At 43.1% G+C, this 17,197-nt stretch overlaps 1 protein-coding gene across 1 annotated transcript; it reads left to right on the top strand.

The window, feature by feature from the left end:
* The first annotated feature begins 3,258 nt into the window (after window positions 1-3,258).
* mmp14a (matrix metallopeptidase 14a (membrane-inserted)) lies at window positions 3,259-16,894 on the top strand. The gene is made up of 10 exons (XM_056443011.1): window positions 3,259-3,624; window positions 10,635-10,783; window positions 10,879-11,001; window positions 11,547-11,854; window positions 11,940-12,101; window positions 12,726-12,865; window positions 12,969-13,107; window positions 13,705-13,855; window positions 14,326-14,441; window positions 14,949-16,894. Exons 1-10 carry the CDS (start codon window positions 3,409-3,411, stop codon window positions 15,266-15,268), a joined length of 1,824 nt encoding a protein of 607 aa, XP_056298986.1. The 5' UTR covers window positions 3,259-3,408; the 3' UTR covers window positions 15,269-16,894.
* The last annotated feature ends 303 nt before the right edge of the window (window positions 16,895-17,197 follow it).

Here is a 17,197-nt window from a genome sequence, read left to right as displayed (position 1 = left end):
TTCGGTAGACCTATTTTGCATGCAAATTACATGAATATCTTTAAATAAAAATCCATATTTTAAATGAAATAATTTATTCATACCCAAATCCTACCAAACTGACTCCAGATCAGCACGTGCACACATTTTATTTATGATAATATACTGTATCTAATTACACAAGGCCATTTTAGGACCTAGGTGAAATAACTTGAGGGAAAACTGCTTTTAATGCTGGCAAACTAAACATATGTTGTTACTTTGTAGATATTACAATACATTTGGCAATGATAGCAATGCTGTTGGAATTTAGGTGCAGTGTATATGGTTTGGCACGGGCATATTTTGAGTTCTGATATTGGGCTGGTTTTATCTCACAGACCTGGCAACCCTGCCAGGGAGCTCCACCTCCACGCAGGTACGCGAGCAACATAGCTAGCAGAAGCTTGTTGTTAGCATGGCGTCGGTGACTGAAAACTCTGTGGTATCTCTACGCGAAAGACCTTTCAATCGACGGTCAGATATTGATAAGAAGAGGCTGAAAGAGTTGGGACCCGAACATCCGGAATTAAAAATTCAGCAGCAAATCGCTGACCGCGGGAGGACGTACACCTGGAGATTCTCCTCACGCCGATATGCTAACCGGAGCTGGTTAGCTGAATGCTCCATGAGTAATTCGTTTTTTGTTCCCCCTGTCTGTTGTTCCAAAGTCCTGGGACTGAAACTCTCTGGACTACAACGGGGTGAGGGATCTACAGAGCTTCAGACAAGTGTAAAGCACGAATCTTGCCGCAGTTATCTAGCTAAGAGCATGGAGCTAACTCGCTAACAGCTGTTAGCGAGTTAGCTTCATGCAGAGCAGTAGGAGACCGAACTGGCATCGAAACACAACGAAGAAGTTCTGGAAACAGACACATTCCTCAAGAATAATGAAACAGGCTGGTTACAGACATGATTGACTTTAACCAGAGAGTTATTGAGAAGTTTGCCAACTTTAAAGAGAGGAGGCTACTTGTCTTTACAGTAGTGAGTCTACTCTGTCACCCAATGTAACATGTGATCTCTTTCTGACTCTATTCTGCTCTGAACCTCTTTCATGTGAGGGTGAAACTCTTTTATTTTGCAAACCCCTGAAACCCAACCCAATGTTCCTTAAAGCTGCTCTGAACCTCTCATGTTAAAGTTACAGTGTGTTGATAGTTGTTATTGGACAGTGTTGAGCACGCTGTGTTCTTGAAATAAAGCTTTGTTTTTTACAATATTCTACTCAAAACCTCTTTTCTTCTCATTGTTGAGTGCTATTTAAACTGCGCCCCCCCCCAAAAAAAAAATCACCAGCCGCCACTGGTATTACGTCTTAAAAAGGTATGTGTACCTTGAACATTGTGCGCACACACACACACACACACACCTTGACAATGACGCCTGTAGCGCTCGTGACCATTTCCGAGAGCGAAATCCTCGCCACACAAAGTATTTCAAAGTATTTCCGTCTTTCTCAGTAAAGTAAAAACTATAAAACAGTCGTGTTCTGGACACGTAACCAGTCGTTTAGTTCACACGTTAATTTAAACAGCGTTAGGAGATAGTTTCGGTTTAAGAGGGGGGGGGGGAGAAAGGGAGGGGGGCAGCTGCTCGACGTCCTCAGTCACAAGAGCTTTAACAGCTAACTAGTTAGCTTCGCAGCTAACTGCTAACATCCTCACTTTTGTTTTCGTTAAAAAAGCTTTTTTACGGACGACGTCACCACGAGGAAATGTTTCCGAGCCCGACGCGGAGGCTTTTAGTGCCCGACACAATCACAACATGGAGGGGAGAAGCGGTACCGAGGCAATAAAGAGGCTTTCTGTGAAAAAGGACAGGCGCCCAGTACGTTACCATGTCAGTCGGCCTTTCTTGTTGACAAGTTCTGATCTACTTCCGTATATTTTAGCCTGTGACAGGAGGGGGCGGGGCTTAATGGTCGTCGTCGTTCTTTTCATTCATACATTTTAACGTTACTCTGCACGTTAAACGTGTTATACTGAATACATGCGTTAGTCAGCGTACTGTAAATATATATCGATATATTTTTTAAATATTCTAAAAGGTGGCTAATATATGAAAAGAGTTAGCGTGAAATGTTTATTTCTAAACGCACTGTGTCAGTGTCGGTTTAGAAAAATATACAAGATTAGTTTTAATTCACAAAAATGTAGGAGGGACCTATATTTATTTTAATTTGATGCTACTTTATACTTCGACTCCATCGAATTTTAGCATGGGGAGAAAATATATTCAAATCCTTTGCTTAAATAACTCAATGCATGTTTTATGATATAACATTATAATGAGTATGTATTTTACGTAAGTATTACAACGAATTTCAATACTTCTTCCCCCGTTATTCTGATTTGAATATAATGTGGGTCTGATGTGTTTTTCTTTATAACAAGTTAAATTACCTCGTTGAAAGTTTCTAAAATTATGCTTCTACCTATCCAGACATGATTGTGTAAATATTTTCCATTTTAAAAAACTCAACTGCGAGATGCAAAATGTCCATTCTCAGTTTATGTAAACTCCAGGTTTTAAGTCAACATATTCGTGACAAACTCTGCACGTTTCCTTCTGCAGTAACTCAAACATCTATTAAGCAAACACGTGTTTGAGTGGAGACTTCAAGTGGAAATAGCAATATTGCAGTTTAACAATCGGTAATTTACCTCTTAAAAGTACAACAATACCTATAGTATTCAGTGTTATATATTATCACATCTCTTGTTTGTATATCTTTCTGATTATGTTATATCTTCATCTACTGATGCATGAATGTGTAGTATCTTATAGTTAGTTTTAAAATGTATAAAGATGGATATGGCTTTTACTTAAATACAGATGGAGAGTTAAGAATTCTATATTTAGAACTGATAGAGTATTTGAATTTTATTTTTAAATACTGAATGTAAAAAATTATCTTTTAGCCTAAAAATAAATAAATAATAACAAATATTGGCAATTTATGTGCCAAATAAAACAACTATTTTCAAATGTGCCTATAATAGTTTAGTCTCTTCAGATTGTGACTTGTCTCAGTGTCAATAATCGGTACACTGATATTTCTGATCAGCCATTAAAAAAGAAATGACGTATGCACATCTGGAGGAGGACTCAGAGGAAATCTCTCCACAAATCTCTCTCTCTCTCTCTCTCTCGCGCTCTCTCTCTCTCTCTCCCCCCGGTGTGACCACGTCCACACGCGCTGCAGACAATCCTTCCAGAGGACAGGAAGCCAAATTATGAAGCTCTAGCGAACACCAGCTGAGCCGCAGCCTGACGATTTTTTTTGGGGGGGGGGTCATTTTGCTCAGTGTTTTCCAAACTCAGCTCCGACTTCAAGGGAGTCTCTCTGTCGTGCAGAAAAGCCGCCCGGTCACGCTCCGAGTGTCCATGTGGATACGAGCACAAGTTGTAGCCTATGCCTTGTTTTTAATTTTAAAAAGCACAAAACGGAGTAGCGTCAATCGTTTGCTGAAGGTTTTTTTTTCTTCTTCTTCTTCGGGGCAGTCTGCAGAGAGAAGAATGCTGCCCCAGATCCTCACCCTGGCCTGTGGTCTCTGCTGCTTTGGTTTTACCTCCGTCACTGCAAATGTACTCAAAGCTGAGGTAAGTCTGATGGAAAGTCTGACTTGATGCTGTTATTGCAATTCACATGAAGGGGATATTCCTGGAGGATATCAATTTAAAGTGTTCTGCTGCAGAAAGCAAGACAATCTGATTGTTCACCATTATTGTATCACAAGGGGAAATTAAAGTTTCACTGATATCTGTAGGGTCTGTGCTGTGTTTATAGCTTTTTTTCTTCTTCTAATCTCGCCAGGGAGGAACTGTTTATGTCCCCCGTGTTTATTCTGCCTTCCTCAAACACTCCTGACGTTTATCGTTCTGCACTGAGTGCCGGTTTAAAAGACGCCGTCTGTAACAAGAGATGAAACTTCAACCAGAGGAAGAATGTCATGAGTCAAAACTCTTGTGGCTTGTGAAGGAGGAGATCCAGCCACTCAGGGGCAGTGCCAAGTTTGGAAACCTCAGCTGAGTCGCTTTGTTCGCAGAAAAAAAAAAGGGGGTAGTGGTGGTTTGGAGGAGGGGGTTAATGATTTTCATCTGCCCGAGGAAACTGCTGGGAAGCTGCATTCACAACAAGCCGGACATGAGTGGCTCCATCGAGGGAGGCTGAAGCCCTCAGGCTGTGAAACCCCGGCCTTGAGACACTAAAGTGAAATCAAGCCTCCGAATAAATGACATATTTTGTCACCGGGATGCAGGCAGCTTTCGTAAACGGGCGCCTCCGTCTCCCAGCTCCCTTTTACATTAATGCCGTGTGTTGTCCCAGAGGTCATGAGGGTGTTTCTGGTGTTAGTATTGAAACAGCGCCTCATCCGTATTCAGTCATCCTGCCAGGAACCGCACATTCGAAGGTTTTCCTCTCCAAAAGACAAGATGCACCACGAAAAGAAAAAAAAGGCAGCCGTCACAGGAAATTGATTCACGGAGCAAAAAGTCCACTTGACGACGTACGGAGGAGGGCCTCGGTCACCGACCGCACGTTAGCCGGCGTGTGAGTCAAGCCAGACGTGGTGGATAACTCGAGAGAGTCAGGCGGTTTACGAGACGCCGCAGGCGGCCGCCCTCCTGAGGCCGACGCAGCGACACGGTGATGAATGTCTGTAAACAACGTGACTGTTTATAAGTGTTTATAACACCTCTAACATGTATCACCTCAGTGCTGAAATGATGATGACCCACTGTGCAGGTTATTAATCAAATGAATGATACACGTTGTGATAGACAGAGTCCTCAGATCCTCTGGATCAATTATGGGTTCAGGATGACATCACCTAAACGCTGTTTATGAACCCTGTGATCAAAAGGTAGACGTGTCTGTTTGCGGGAAGCAGAGTCCAGAACAACAACTGAGTGGCACAAATGTTTCATTTAAGTTTCGTTGACGCTCCTTTGAGGGGATTCGGGGGGCTTGGAGGAAGCAGAAGTCCGCCAGAGGAACTGAGTTTAGAGGAATTTTGCGGTTTATCCTCGTTGCTCAACATCTGAACATCCCTGCCTGACTTCACGCTGACAGAGTAAACCCACTTAATCCACACTGAGTGAAAAGAGAAGCAGCTCCACTGAAAAGAGAAATAAGACTTCCACTATTCTCTGAAAACGACTCCTGGGGAAATGGAGTTTACCTTTGCGGCCTCCGGCATGTTTTCATTCGCACACTTTTTGCCTCGTCTAACCTTCCTTGACTTCAATGAGAAGCTCAGTGCGACCTGGGGAGCGAAGGAAGCGGGCAGCAATGAAAACAACGGCGTCTAAAACAGGATTTCTCCATATCTGGCTGGAAAAAAAAAAATGTTTCTGGAGATTTCCCGTTGCCATGTGGAGACACATGTCTCGTGATCCCAGCAGAGCGTTACTGATCCGCTCCAAACACATCTGGGTTCAATTCTCTTTATCTGTCCTCGAGTGGCTGTTGATGGAGCATCAAAAGAAAAGGCTTCGCTCGAGATCTGACGCTCGCTGCTCTGACACTTAAGAGACGTCAAAATAATCAGCTGGATCGGCCTTAATGAGAAACTGATGGACTTCAAAGGGAGAAAGGGAGCTTATTTACTTTGTCCCAAATCCTAGGAAACAGTTAGAAGTGCAGGTTTTGAAGATGATGCAGGTTTTCAACATACATTTATATTCTCAGGTGCTCAGATGGTGGGATTAAACTTCATTTAGGCCAGGTGTGCTCAAGCAAATTCAGTTTACAGACCCAAGGAAGAGAGCTCTCTTTGCATTTCATGCTATTTCATACTTTTGCTCCACTACATTTCATCATGGACACACTTTTTACTGCACGACGTACATTATTATTGTATGTTATAAATTAGGATGCACTGCCATAATCTAAGTCGAGCTCGTTATAGCCTGTTAGTACATTTACACGACCACTTTTATTACAACATTTTTAATTGTTGAGGAAATCCATCTCAACTCTACTTCCTAGCTTTTGGAGCCATAACTGCATCTCACAGTCTTCATCAGCCGATGGAGACGGCTCAGTTTTTGTCACTTAACCAAATGCATAAACGTGATATTGCATCGTTAATGTTTAATCGGTTTATTCTGTGAAATGAAGTGCAGTAACCAGCACAATACATGCCTTTGAGTACACTAAGTACATTTAAAATGGTGCTTCTGTGCAGCACTTGAGTAAAACTGGTTATTTTAGTGGAAATATTCTCCATACAAGCAACATCTCTCTTCATTATCACTGCAGTTGCATCTCTGTCACAAAAGACATCTTATTCATAGCCCAGTGACAGATGGCCATGCATCAGTGAAATGAGGTTCCACGAAGCAGAATATGTGATTTTAATTGACCTGTTTGTCGGAAATGTAAATAGAAGAAAAAAATGCTCTAAAAAGTGCTAAGTTGGTACAGAGACGCCAAGAAATGAAGGCAATGTGAGATTCAGCCACTCATAAGCAGACTTCTCTGTTTTTTCCGTTGGCACCGGGTGAGAGGAACAACTGACTCAGTCCCTCACATTTAAATTCAGCCTAACCTCTCTCTCTCTCTCTCTCTCTCTCTCTCTCTCTCTCACCCCACTTCTCTTTTACCGCTCTTCCTTCTAATGTCTTTACCGACCCTTTTGCTAATGTAACTCTGCGCTTTAGATCATCTCCTTCTGTCCTTTTCCCTCTTTCTGTTTTCTTCCGTCAACTTCTGCTGAGATTTTAAAGGCAGGAATTAAAGCGTCCACATAACTTTTCTGGTTCAAAAAAAATACTTATTGACATTTTTTTTAAACGACGCAGCTTGAAACAAATAGTGTTTTGACATTGTTGTACACAAAAAGCCACTCTTCCTGCAGCACCGTGTTAAACGTGGTTAAATATACACAAACCCACATCCTTATCCCTAATTCATTCCTCATTTCGTTCAGTATATATTGCATAAATACAGACAAGCACCCACATGATAAATGTTCAGACGCAATAACAGTTTCACATCCTAAGAATACGCCATCATTCTTTTGTTTTCCCACGTAGAAATCAGATTTTTTTCAAGTTGATTGATCTGTGTTTCTTATTCGTTGGAATTAAACTCGTGCGAGTTGTTGGTTCAGTTTTGTTTTGTGGCCTGCGTTGGATCATGGGCTATAATAGGACTTCCTCGATGGATTTGTTAAAGGGCTGGTGGTGTAGATACGTTGAGAATCCCAAAGATAATACATTATACACTGATGAATAGTGATATCACAAGAATTTGGCAGTCTAAACTACTACATCAGTCCAATCAACAGCGAAAATCATGCATCACTTCACTATCGACAAATGACCCTTTACAGCTAAGACAAACTTCCAAATAGTGCCATCAACACAGTTTCAAGGATCGTTTACATCACTTAGTACTATTCAACTGCATATATCGTTAAAGTCCATGTAATAAAATACTTATCATCGACTGCGTGTATTTCGAAATGCAATTATCAAAGTCGCAAGCACAGTCTGCATCATGCGGTCGAGACTGGGCTTCAGTTCAAGTAAGTGGAAGAGTATTCAGTGGTTACATGCAAGGAGCGGGATCACGGGTCAGGGCTAGCATCACAGCTGGACGCTCCTCGACGTGGGCAGAGACCCGAGATCAGCGGGAGGACGGTGAGCGAGAGTGCAGACGGAAGAGCAGTGAAGTGTCACAGGGATGAGGCCAGCTGAGGGTGCAGGCGAGGGGCGCGGAGTCGGAGCGACGGGGGAGGCCGGGCTGGAGCGCGGACGGGAGGAGGGAAGGCGGAGCGGCGCTCGGCTGACTGGCTGACGCGGTTCTGCAGGCCGGTGGTTGATGTACGGCTGACGGGAGCGGGACGGGGCTGGGGCGAGAGCGGCTCCGAGCCGCGAGCTGCGACCGCCGGCCGCGGCGCGGGACGGCCACCCTCGGCGAGAGCCGGATGAGGCCGGCGCGTCGAGTCGGGCGCCGGCGGAGGGATCGGAGAGGCCGAGAGCGAGAGCGGAGGCGAAAGGACGGCCTAAGACGGATAAAGCAATCATACACAGCTGGCCTAAATATCACTCAACGTGGATCGACCAGATCTGGGACGGAGTAGTCAACGGCTTGACCATGACTATGCTCGCACTCACCACGATGTCTCAGCAACTCACCTGTCCTCCGTCCTCGCACGCGAAAGCCCGGCACGCACGCCGTCAGGTGCACGCTCCGGAACCGAGGGCTGGGGCGATTGCTGAGAGAAGACACGGCGGCTCTGCAATAGAGAGCCGTAGGACTTGTCGACACCGTACAATAGCATGCACGTACAAGGCTTTGCCTGTATAGGAAGTTACATAATCGGCAGTGACTGCAGTTTACGAAGGTGCGATAGACTTTCACTTGGCTTTAACTCGGTTGTCGCGCTTGAAGCTCATGATAGCATGCTCTCGGGTGTAGGGATTTTAAGGAAAAGTAAGCTCACCGTATGTTTGGGGTCAAGTTAGTTTGTGAAGAAGATTCAACAGTTATGTATTAATAGTCAATTTGTTCAAGATGATGTTCAAATTATGATAGAGAAGTTACACAAATATGTGAAATGACAAATAGCACTAGAACTCACGCAACTTCATAGATTGACTGTTACGCTCTATGCAAATGAAGGATTATAACAGCTTAGTACCATTGAGTTCCGCTGAATATAAATTCAATCGTACCAAGAACAATTACATCAATATACTCATGCCTTTCAGCATTCAGACTTTGACCGTCATATCCTATCGATCATTCAAGAATCTAATCTAATGCCGGATGTACCATACCATAGTTATCAAAAGGATGGATAATTTACTATCGTGTCACCCACCAATTATTCAGAATTCAAATCATTTCTGATATATAGTCATCAAAATAATGCATATAAATATTTAGCAAATCAAGATTGCAAAGTTTGAAGTACATGCATTGCTAAGCTGACGCGAGATTCTAAGACCTGCTTAGCTGCGATGATTATTCACTCATAGAGCAGTATCATTTACCGTCATCGATTGGGGCTTCTGTCGAATCCTCCACCGCAGATCTCGCACGCTACCTAGAGTTCAGCCTGCAATGAGTCGCTGTCCTCCGGCTGTCGTCCAAGCTCCAAGCGGCCATTGGTCGCAGTCGACACGCGATTCGATGCCACGCGTGCAATCTGTCGAAAGCAATACACGCAGCACATTACTAGCGTATCAAACAGATCCATTTCAAGCCATCTTTACAGTAGTTAAATATTCAAGAATATTCAGAAAAAGAGCCACTAGTTAAAACGCATTTCAGATGTTCATCACAAACCAGCCACTTGTGGCTGTCATAGCATGAGGCGTTTTAACCGGCTAAAAACGCGTTGTTCTTAGTCCGTTTCGTGTAGACTTGACCTCATCGCGGAAATCCCCCTAAGATCGATCACTGCCAGATCCCTTCTGCTTCAAAAAATTCTCGCGGTTGTGACGACACCAGATTCAAACAGTGTTAAAGCACCTGGTCCCTCGCAAACACATTATCCCGCATTCAGCGATACTCCCTGTGCTGATGATGAGTCAGGCCCGGTGACCTTTTCCGCAGTAACTGCAGAGCCCACCGCTTCGCACCTGCGGGAGACGCTGAGATACAGTGAGTCGTCCATCGTCTGCAGTACATGGCCACTGACACTACCGACACAACCATGCGACGACGTGGTCACGAAGTTGCCGACGGGAGTGGAGATTACGAGATTAGGACCGTGTAACTATGCCGTGACTAGCTGATTGACTGGAATAGTCAGCAGTGTTAGTCAATATAAGTAAGCAGTTAAACCAAACATATTAAATATGTAGTGTCTGAAACAGCGAGATATTAAGCTGTCTTGCATCATCGCTGTCAATATGTAACAGCTAATGTCAGCTAGTGTAGTAATCATGTAGCAGATAATATGAATGCACAATACAACACATGTTAAGACACAATGAGACACATGGCACGCATTTCCCCTTTTGCCTGCAGATTAATTCAAGGAAGATACAATGATCTCAGTCGAAACATTCATCCTTCGAGCAAATCATTCAAGAACACTATTAACGTACCGCGACGTTCATCAAGATGCCTGACGCAACTTAGAGAAAATTCAAATGCAAGAATTCTTGCATGTAACAATAGCCTTTAATGCAATAATTGACTACATAACACCAATCTACGTAGAAAAAATTAAATTTTGAACATTACAAAATTGATAAAATTGTTCGAACATTCTTTATATATTAATAAGAATTGATTGTTTTGCGACCAATCATAATTGAAAATACACTTGAATCAAAGCGATGAAGATTGCAATATTGAACTCAAATCAGAACAAACAAGCAGGAGAAGCACTTTTACCGACCTGAAATCCCGCGGTTGTAAAAGTAATGAAACAGGATGCCAAAGTAAACATTGTAATTATAATAAAGAACATTTCTTTGTTTCATTTGGTTTAAAAAACACTTATATTTGTAATACTTTATCATTTGCTCATTCTGCCTGTAACTAATTGGTCTGGAAGGTTTATTTTGGATTTTATTACACAAGTTCCAGTTTCCATGTATAGGTGAACCAACAGACACTCATAATCGTCTCTCTCTTGCAGGGTTGGCTGCAGCAGTATGGCTACCTGCCTCCAGGTGATGTCCGAGCCCAGGCCATCCGCTCGCCGAAGTCCATTGAAACGGCGATATCAGCCATGCAGAGGTTTTACGGTTTGACCGTCACCGGCTCCATCGACTCCAACACGTTAGAGTGAGTCCCGATTTACAGCGAGTGAGAAGTGGCCTTAAGGTCGTTTAAGATAGCAAAAGAAGAATTAATTTTTTAAAATATTTTGCTGTTGCCAGGGCGATGAGCCGCCCCCGGTGTGGCGTCCCAGACAAGTTCGGCCCGCAGCTGAAAACCAACCTGAGGAGGAAGAGATACGCGGTGCAGGGTCTGAAGTGGGACAAGTCAGAGGTGACCTTCAGGTACACGCCCACGCCGAGCAATATTACGGCTTCTGCTACAAAAATCTCACATGTGAATTTGATTTATTAGGATACACAACTAGTGGTTTTTCACTCTCAAGTCTTCATTCGTTGAACTATTTTCTTGTTTAATCGTTAACATTGTTAAAACAAATTCATAAACTCCAAGTTCAAATATTCATAGTCTTTTATTTTTGTCAGAGCCACAGTCCAAAACCTAAAGATATTCACTTTTCTATCGGAGATAACAAGTGGGACCCGCTGAGAGTCGATTATCAAACTTGTTGCCAGTTAATTTATCTGTTTAGCTGAAATAGAATTACATTTAAACTCAAAATAAAATTTCTAAATATTACTTTAACAGGCCATAAAAGAATGCGTTTTGACTTATTTTTAAATTTCTGCTTTATTTAGACACTGCAGTCATATTTGACAGGCTTTTATTGTGAAGCACTACGTAGCTTTTATTTTGAAAGCTGCTTTACTTGTTGACTTGCTCCTCTCGAGTCGGCCCTGAATCCCCGTCTCTCCGTCCTTCCTGTCAGCATACAGAACTACACCCCTAAGATCGGGGAGCAAGGCACATACGAAGCCATCAGAAAAGCCTTCAAGGTCTGGGAGGACGTGATCCCGCTGACCTTCAGGGAGATCCCCTACAGCCAGATCAGGGACAAGGTCGACAAGTTCGCGGACATCATGCTCTCGTTCTCGGAGGGTTTCCACGGCGACAGCACGCCGTTCGACGGCGAGGGCGGCTTCCTGGCTCACGCGTACTTCCCCGGCCACGGCATCGGCGGAGACACGCACTTTGACCTCGCCGAGCCCTGGACCGCCGGGACCACGGACCGGGGGGGTGAGACGGAGGAGAGCGGACGGCCACGTGCAGATCCTGGAGGAAACGAAAACCAACAACCTAACCGTGATCTGTCTCTCCGAAGGCAACGACGTGTTCCTGGTGGCGGTCCATGAGCTGGGTCACGCTCTGGGTCTGGAGCACTCCAACGACCCCTCGGCCATCATGGCCCCCTTCTACCAGTGGTTTGAGACGGGAAACTTCCAGATCCCGTACGACGACCGCAGAGGCATCCAGACGATCTACGGTCAGTTGTTCTGCTCCAGGAAGAAGAAGGGAATTTTATTGGAGGTTTCTGCAGCGATGTTCCTCACAAGCCAATCAGAGCAGACTGGGGGTTTTGGGGGCGGGGCTTAAAGAGACAGGGGCTAAAATGGAGCGTTGCAGATATTCAGGTATTATTCAGACAAACAGCATGAGAAAAATAAAGTTTTTTTAAAAAACTAAAGCATGTAAACATCATCTCGGAGAAACTCCAAATACCTTCAAATGAGCCTCAAGGAACATCCATATATACAAAATACACAATAATAATAATACATTTCATTTGGAGGCGCCTTTCAAGTCACCCAAGGTCACCTTACAATAAAATAATACAGAATAAAAGATAAAAGCATGAAAGATAGAAACAACATTAAAACAATACAACAAAGTAGAATATGCAACAGTAGAGATAAATGCTATGTAAACATCTGGCTATAGATATTAAGTCAAACCAAGTATTGATTACATTTATTTATTAAATTACATTTAAAGGCAACTCAGTTGATATCTCAATCTGGACCAAAGTGTGTGAGTGGGTGGTGCACAGGTACGTTGAACTACGGCAATAAATATTTCACACTTCTCTCTCGCAATATCTTCCCCACAGGAACCAAGTCTGGGGCTCCCCCTCCTCCCCCACCTCCCCCCCGACCCACCAAGTCGTCCACCCCGGACAACGGCCCGGACATCTGCGAGGGACACTTTGACACCATCGCCATCCTCAGAGGGGAGAAGTTTGTGTTCAAGGTAACCAACGTTTTCTCAAAGCTTCAGAAGAGACGAAAGGATTAGTTAGTGACGACGTTAACGATTATGTATAATCTATGCGTGCGTGTGTGTGCGTTTGCAGGACAAGTGGTTTTGGCGTGTGCGTAACAACAAGGTGTTGCCGGGTTACCCGATGACCATCGGTCACTTCTGGAAGGGCCTGCCCTCCAACATCAACGCCGCCTACGAGAGGGACGACGGGAAATTCGTCTTCTTCAAAGGTCGGTCGCATCTGATTGAAACCAGATTCGGGATGATTGAGTGATGAACTAATAATAATAATAATAATAATAATGGATTCCATTTGTACGTTACTCTTCAGCCAAGAATCTCAGAGTGCCACAGAGCCAGCACATTAAAACTATCATAAACTAGAACGGGCACTCGGTAGAGCTCATACCTTCGCATATCACAAGATTGGGCATTGAATTATGAACATTTTGGCATGAGTTGCATGCCAATTGGATAGAAATTGACCACGCTATGGTAAAAAGAAGATTTTGACATTTTCATGACCTTGACCTTTGACCCGATCAATCCCAAAATCTAATCAAATATTCCCCGGATAATAACCAATCATCCCACCAAATTTCATGCGATTCGGTTTAATACTTTTTGAGTTATGCGAGTAACACGCATACACATAAATAAATACACGGCGATCAAAACATAACCTTCCGCATTTTCAATGCGACGGTAAAGAGGAATATTTGTCATAAAAGTCAAACGCCTGTTATGATGTTATGACGGGACTTCTTTCATCTCATCTCATCTTTTCCCTTCTCCGTCTTCTATCTGACCATCTTCTCCGTCTCCAGCTGACAAGTACTGGGTTTTCAACGAGGCCAACATGGAGAAGGATTCTCCCAAGAGCCTGAAAGATCTGGGCACCGGTTTACCCAAAGACAAGATCGACGCCGCTCTCTTCTACACGCCGACGGGACAGACGTACTTCTTCAGAGGCAACAAGTGAGTCTGCCCTCGACTGAGGGTTTCTTACACATTTAAAACTATTTACTCGACTAAAAATTATCTTTAAAGAGAAGTCAAAACAAGTGTTTCCTCATCTCAAATCCCAAAAGACTGGAACTACTTCCTCATCACTTTTCTGTAAATCATATTGGGAGCATTCCTGCAGCAATCTCTTTCCATATTGTCCAAACATGTATTTCTCATATTTTTTAGCACAGTTGTCGTAACCTGTTACAACTCGTACTACTACCGTGGTTATCTTTGAAAATTATTGTGACGGTAGCATCCCACATTTCAGTTATCTGACTCACACTTCGCCCCTCTCGTCTTTAATCAAGAGTAATTGTAGAAAAAAGACTCACATTCCCAAAAAAACAACAGCGAGGACATGAAGCTCGCTGTTTCCTAGGAAACGCCTTCTAACACGGCACATCTCTAATAGCGTTGTGTCTTCGTGTCCCTTGCAGGTATTACCGCTTCAACGAGCAGACTCTCACCGTGGACAGCGGTTATCCGAAGCCCATCAGCATGTGGAGCGGTGCGCCGGAAAACATTAAAGCTGTCATCATGAGTGAAGACGGATGTAAGTGTTCCTGAATCCCAGTTAGAGACAAAAGCGACAACGGGAAATCAACATGCGGCTACTTTGACGATCGATTCATCATATCCGGGGGAAAAATACACCAAAAACTGTCAGATACAGTTCAATTCAAATTAATTCAGTTTATTTTATACAGCGCAATATCACTAATTAAGAATTTGCCTCAGCGGGCTTTTCAATTCGTACACGTGCAACATCCCTGACCTTTGACCTCTCATCGGATCAGGAAAAACTAACAATTTCACGGGGAAAAAAAGTGAAGAAACCTTCAGGATCCCTCTCCAGGATGGACAGAAGAATAGATGTCATGTGACCAGAATGAAGAATTACAGAGTTACATAACCACATTTAATGAATATGACACTGTATGAAAGATACAGCTTCTCAATTTTGAGGATTTACTTCTTTTCTTTTAATTTTCAAGATGAGAAACCAAACAATAGACTTTAATAAGTGACATATTGACCTCTGAACTCTTTCTCTCCTCAGCTTACACTTATTTCTACAAAGCCAACAAGTACTGGAAGTTCAACAACCAGTACATGAAGGTGGAGTCCGGCTACCCCAAGTCTGTGCTCAGCGACTGGATGAGCTGCGAAGGCGAGGAGCCCAAGAAGGGTCGGGAAGAGGAGGTGATCATCATCGAGGTGGAGGAGTCGCAGGGCGGGGCCGGGCCGGTTGCCGTGGTGATCCCTCTCCTCCTGCTGGTGCTGGTCGTGGTCACGCTGGGAGCGCTTTTGTTCTTCCGGAAGTACGGCACGCCTCGGCGCCTCCTCTACTGCCAGAGATCCCTCCTGGACAAGGTGTAGACGGAGGGGAGTGACAGACTGCCGCAGAGGGACAGAGAGAGAACGAGGGAAGAGAGCGAGAGAGAGAACGAGGGCCGGGTGAAGGTGGAAACTGAGAGGAGGAAGAAATGGAAGAGGAAGAAATAATGGAGGATGGGAGGGGGGACAATGTGTTAAGAGGTTGGTGGTGGTGGAAGAGAAGGAAAAAAAGGCCCTAGAAACTGAAATCAGGAAAATGTGTTAGTATGTTAGTATTTACTGCTCTGTGTTCAGAGATGAACAAAGACTCGTCAACGACTTCCCTCCCTCCCTCCCGCCTCTCCTCTCTCACATCCCTCCTTCCTTCCTCTCCTTTAACTTTAACTGGACGACTCCGGCTGAACTGCTGTCTGATTCCTGTCTAAGAATGAGATCTGTGTTTCACTTTTGGGTTTTACCCGCGAAATTCATCACCTCTGTCCGGAGTTTTTGCTCTGAGATACTTTTGCTGTCAAACAATCCACTGTTTTGGAAAAAGTTTTGATATTCGGCAATGCAGTATTTCATCAACTGTTTTTTAATTTTTTATTTTACCACTAATTAGGGCTGGGTATCTGACATCATGCTGACCTAGTTCTTCCTGAAGAGTGTTAAATGCATTACAACTATCACGTTGGCATGACATTCATGGTCAGATATACGTAAACTTGTCTACTTATTTTACTTTCATTGAATAGTTTCTGATTTTATACAAGAATTCTGCCAATTTTATTGAGCATTTCTTATTAATGTCCTTATTTCTCAAATATTGTTTTGATATCGGTAATCGGTATCCACACCAGCATAGAACATATGAAAGTGATACCTAGCCCTACTCAGAAGATCCTCTCCCATCAGCTCCTTTTGACTTTTGAACATGCAGGGATAGGATTTGTTTATCCAGGATTTGTTGATCCAGGATCGCGTCCACAAGTCAGACTCGTCACGTGGCGGCTGGAGGCGATTTGTCTTTGTGTGTTTTTAACTCGCAACTTGATTCACGAGCATCACTCTTCTTTCCGTGTAAGCAGTCAGACGGGAAAAAATATTTTTCTTTAAAAAAAAAAACGTGACGATTTAAAACATTCCAGTACATTTGTTGTTGACCAATAGGAGCAGAGCTGCTGGTTAAAAAAAAAAAAAAAGTGTCAGAAAGCGGTACAGTTTCCAACAGTATAGTGCAATTCTTTTTAATTATTATCGTCGTTATGGGAAAGTGTTGTTATTATAAGTATGGTTATTGTTATTATTGTTCTCCTGGTAAAGTTTTAGGGACTTTTTTGTTTTGTTTTGTTGCTTTTGTACATTGTCATTCGGAGTCCTGCTGGACAGAGGCGTAACGTGACAATGGCGGAGATGAATCCCAGTTTACACTCGGCATGAGATGAATTAGATCAGGGGGCTACATGTGAGTTCAGGGAGTTTCTTTTTACTCTGAAACACCTGGAGTCACGGCGACGTCGGCACAGAATAACAAGCGATGCTATTTATGAACTTTGATGGTTTGATGGTGCTCAATGATTTTTTTTTTTTTTTTTAATTGAAGGTGAATTATTTTAGTTAATAACAATGATAATGGTAATGATATTTATAATGATGATCATATCAATAAAATGGAATGAGATTTTTTTTTCGGCCTGTTTTCACTTTCGGATTTCATTAGATAAAGTGTAATGAAACCTTTGTACTATAGCTCTCTTCCATGCTTTCTATTCTTTTCACCAGTGGATTAACACACACACTCTAACACCAGTAGAATAAAACATACACACTCTAACACCTGTAGGCAGAAAAGCAAAATACGAAATGCAACCTTGAGCCAACCACATGTTTATTGTATTATATTTACCAGATAACAAACAAACATGTAACTTTAACATTAACCAGTTCATTGTTATTGATTACGTTCTTTCTATTTTGAAGATAGTAACA

Source organism: Pseudoliparis swirei, chromosome 21, assembly GCF_029220125.1.
Source record: "Pseudoliparis swirei isolate HS2019 ecotype Mariana Trench chromosome 21, NWPU_hadal_v1, whole genome shotgun sequence".
Lineage (NCBI taxonomy): Eukaryota > Metazoa > Chordata > Actinopteri > Perciformes > Liparidae > Pseudoliparis > Pseudoliparis swirei.
This window is presented reverse-complemented; position numbering and strand designations above follow the sequence as displayed.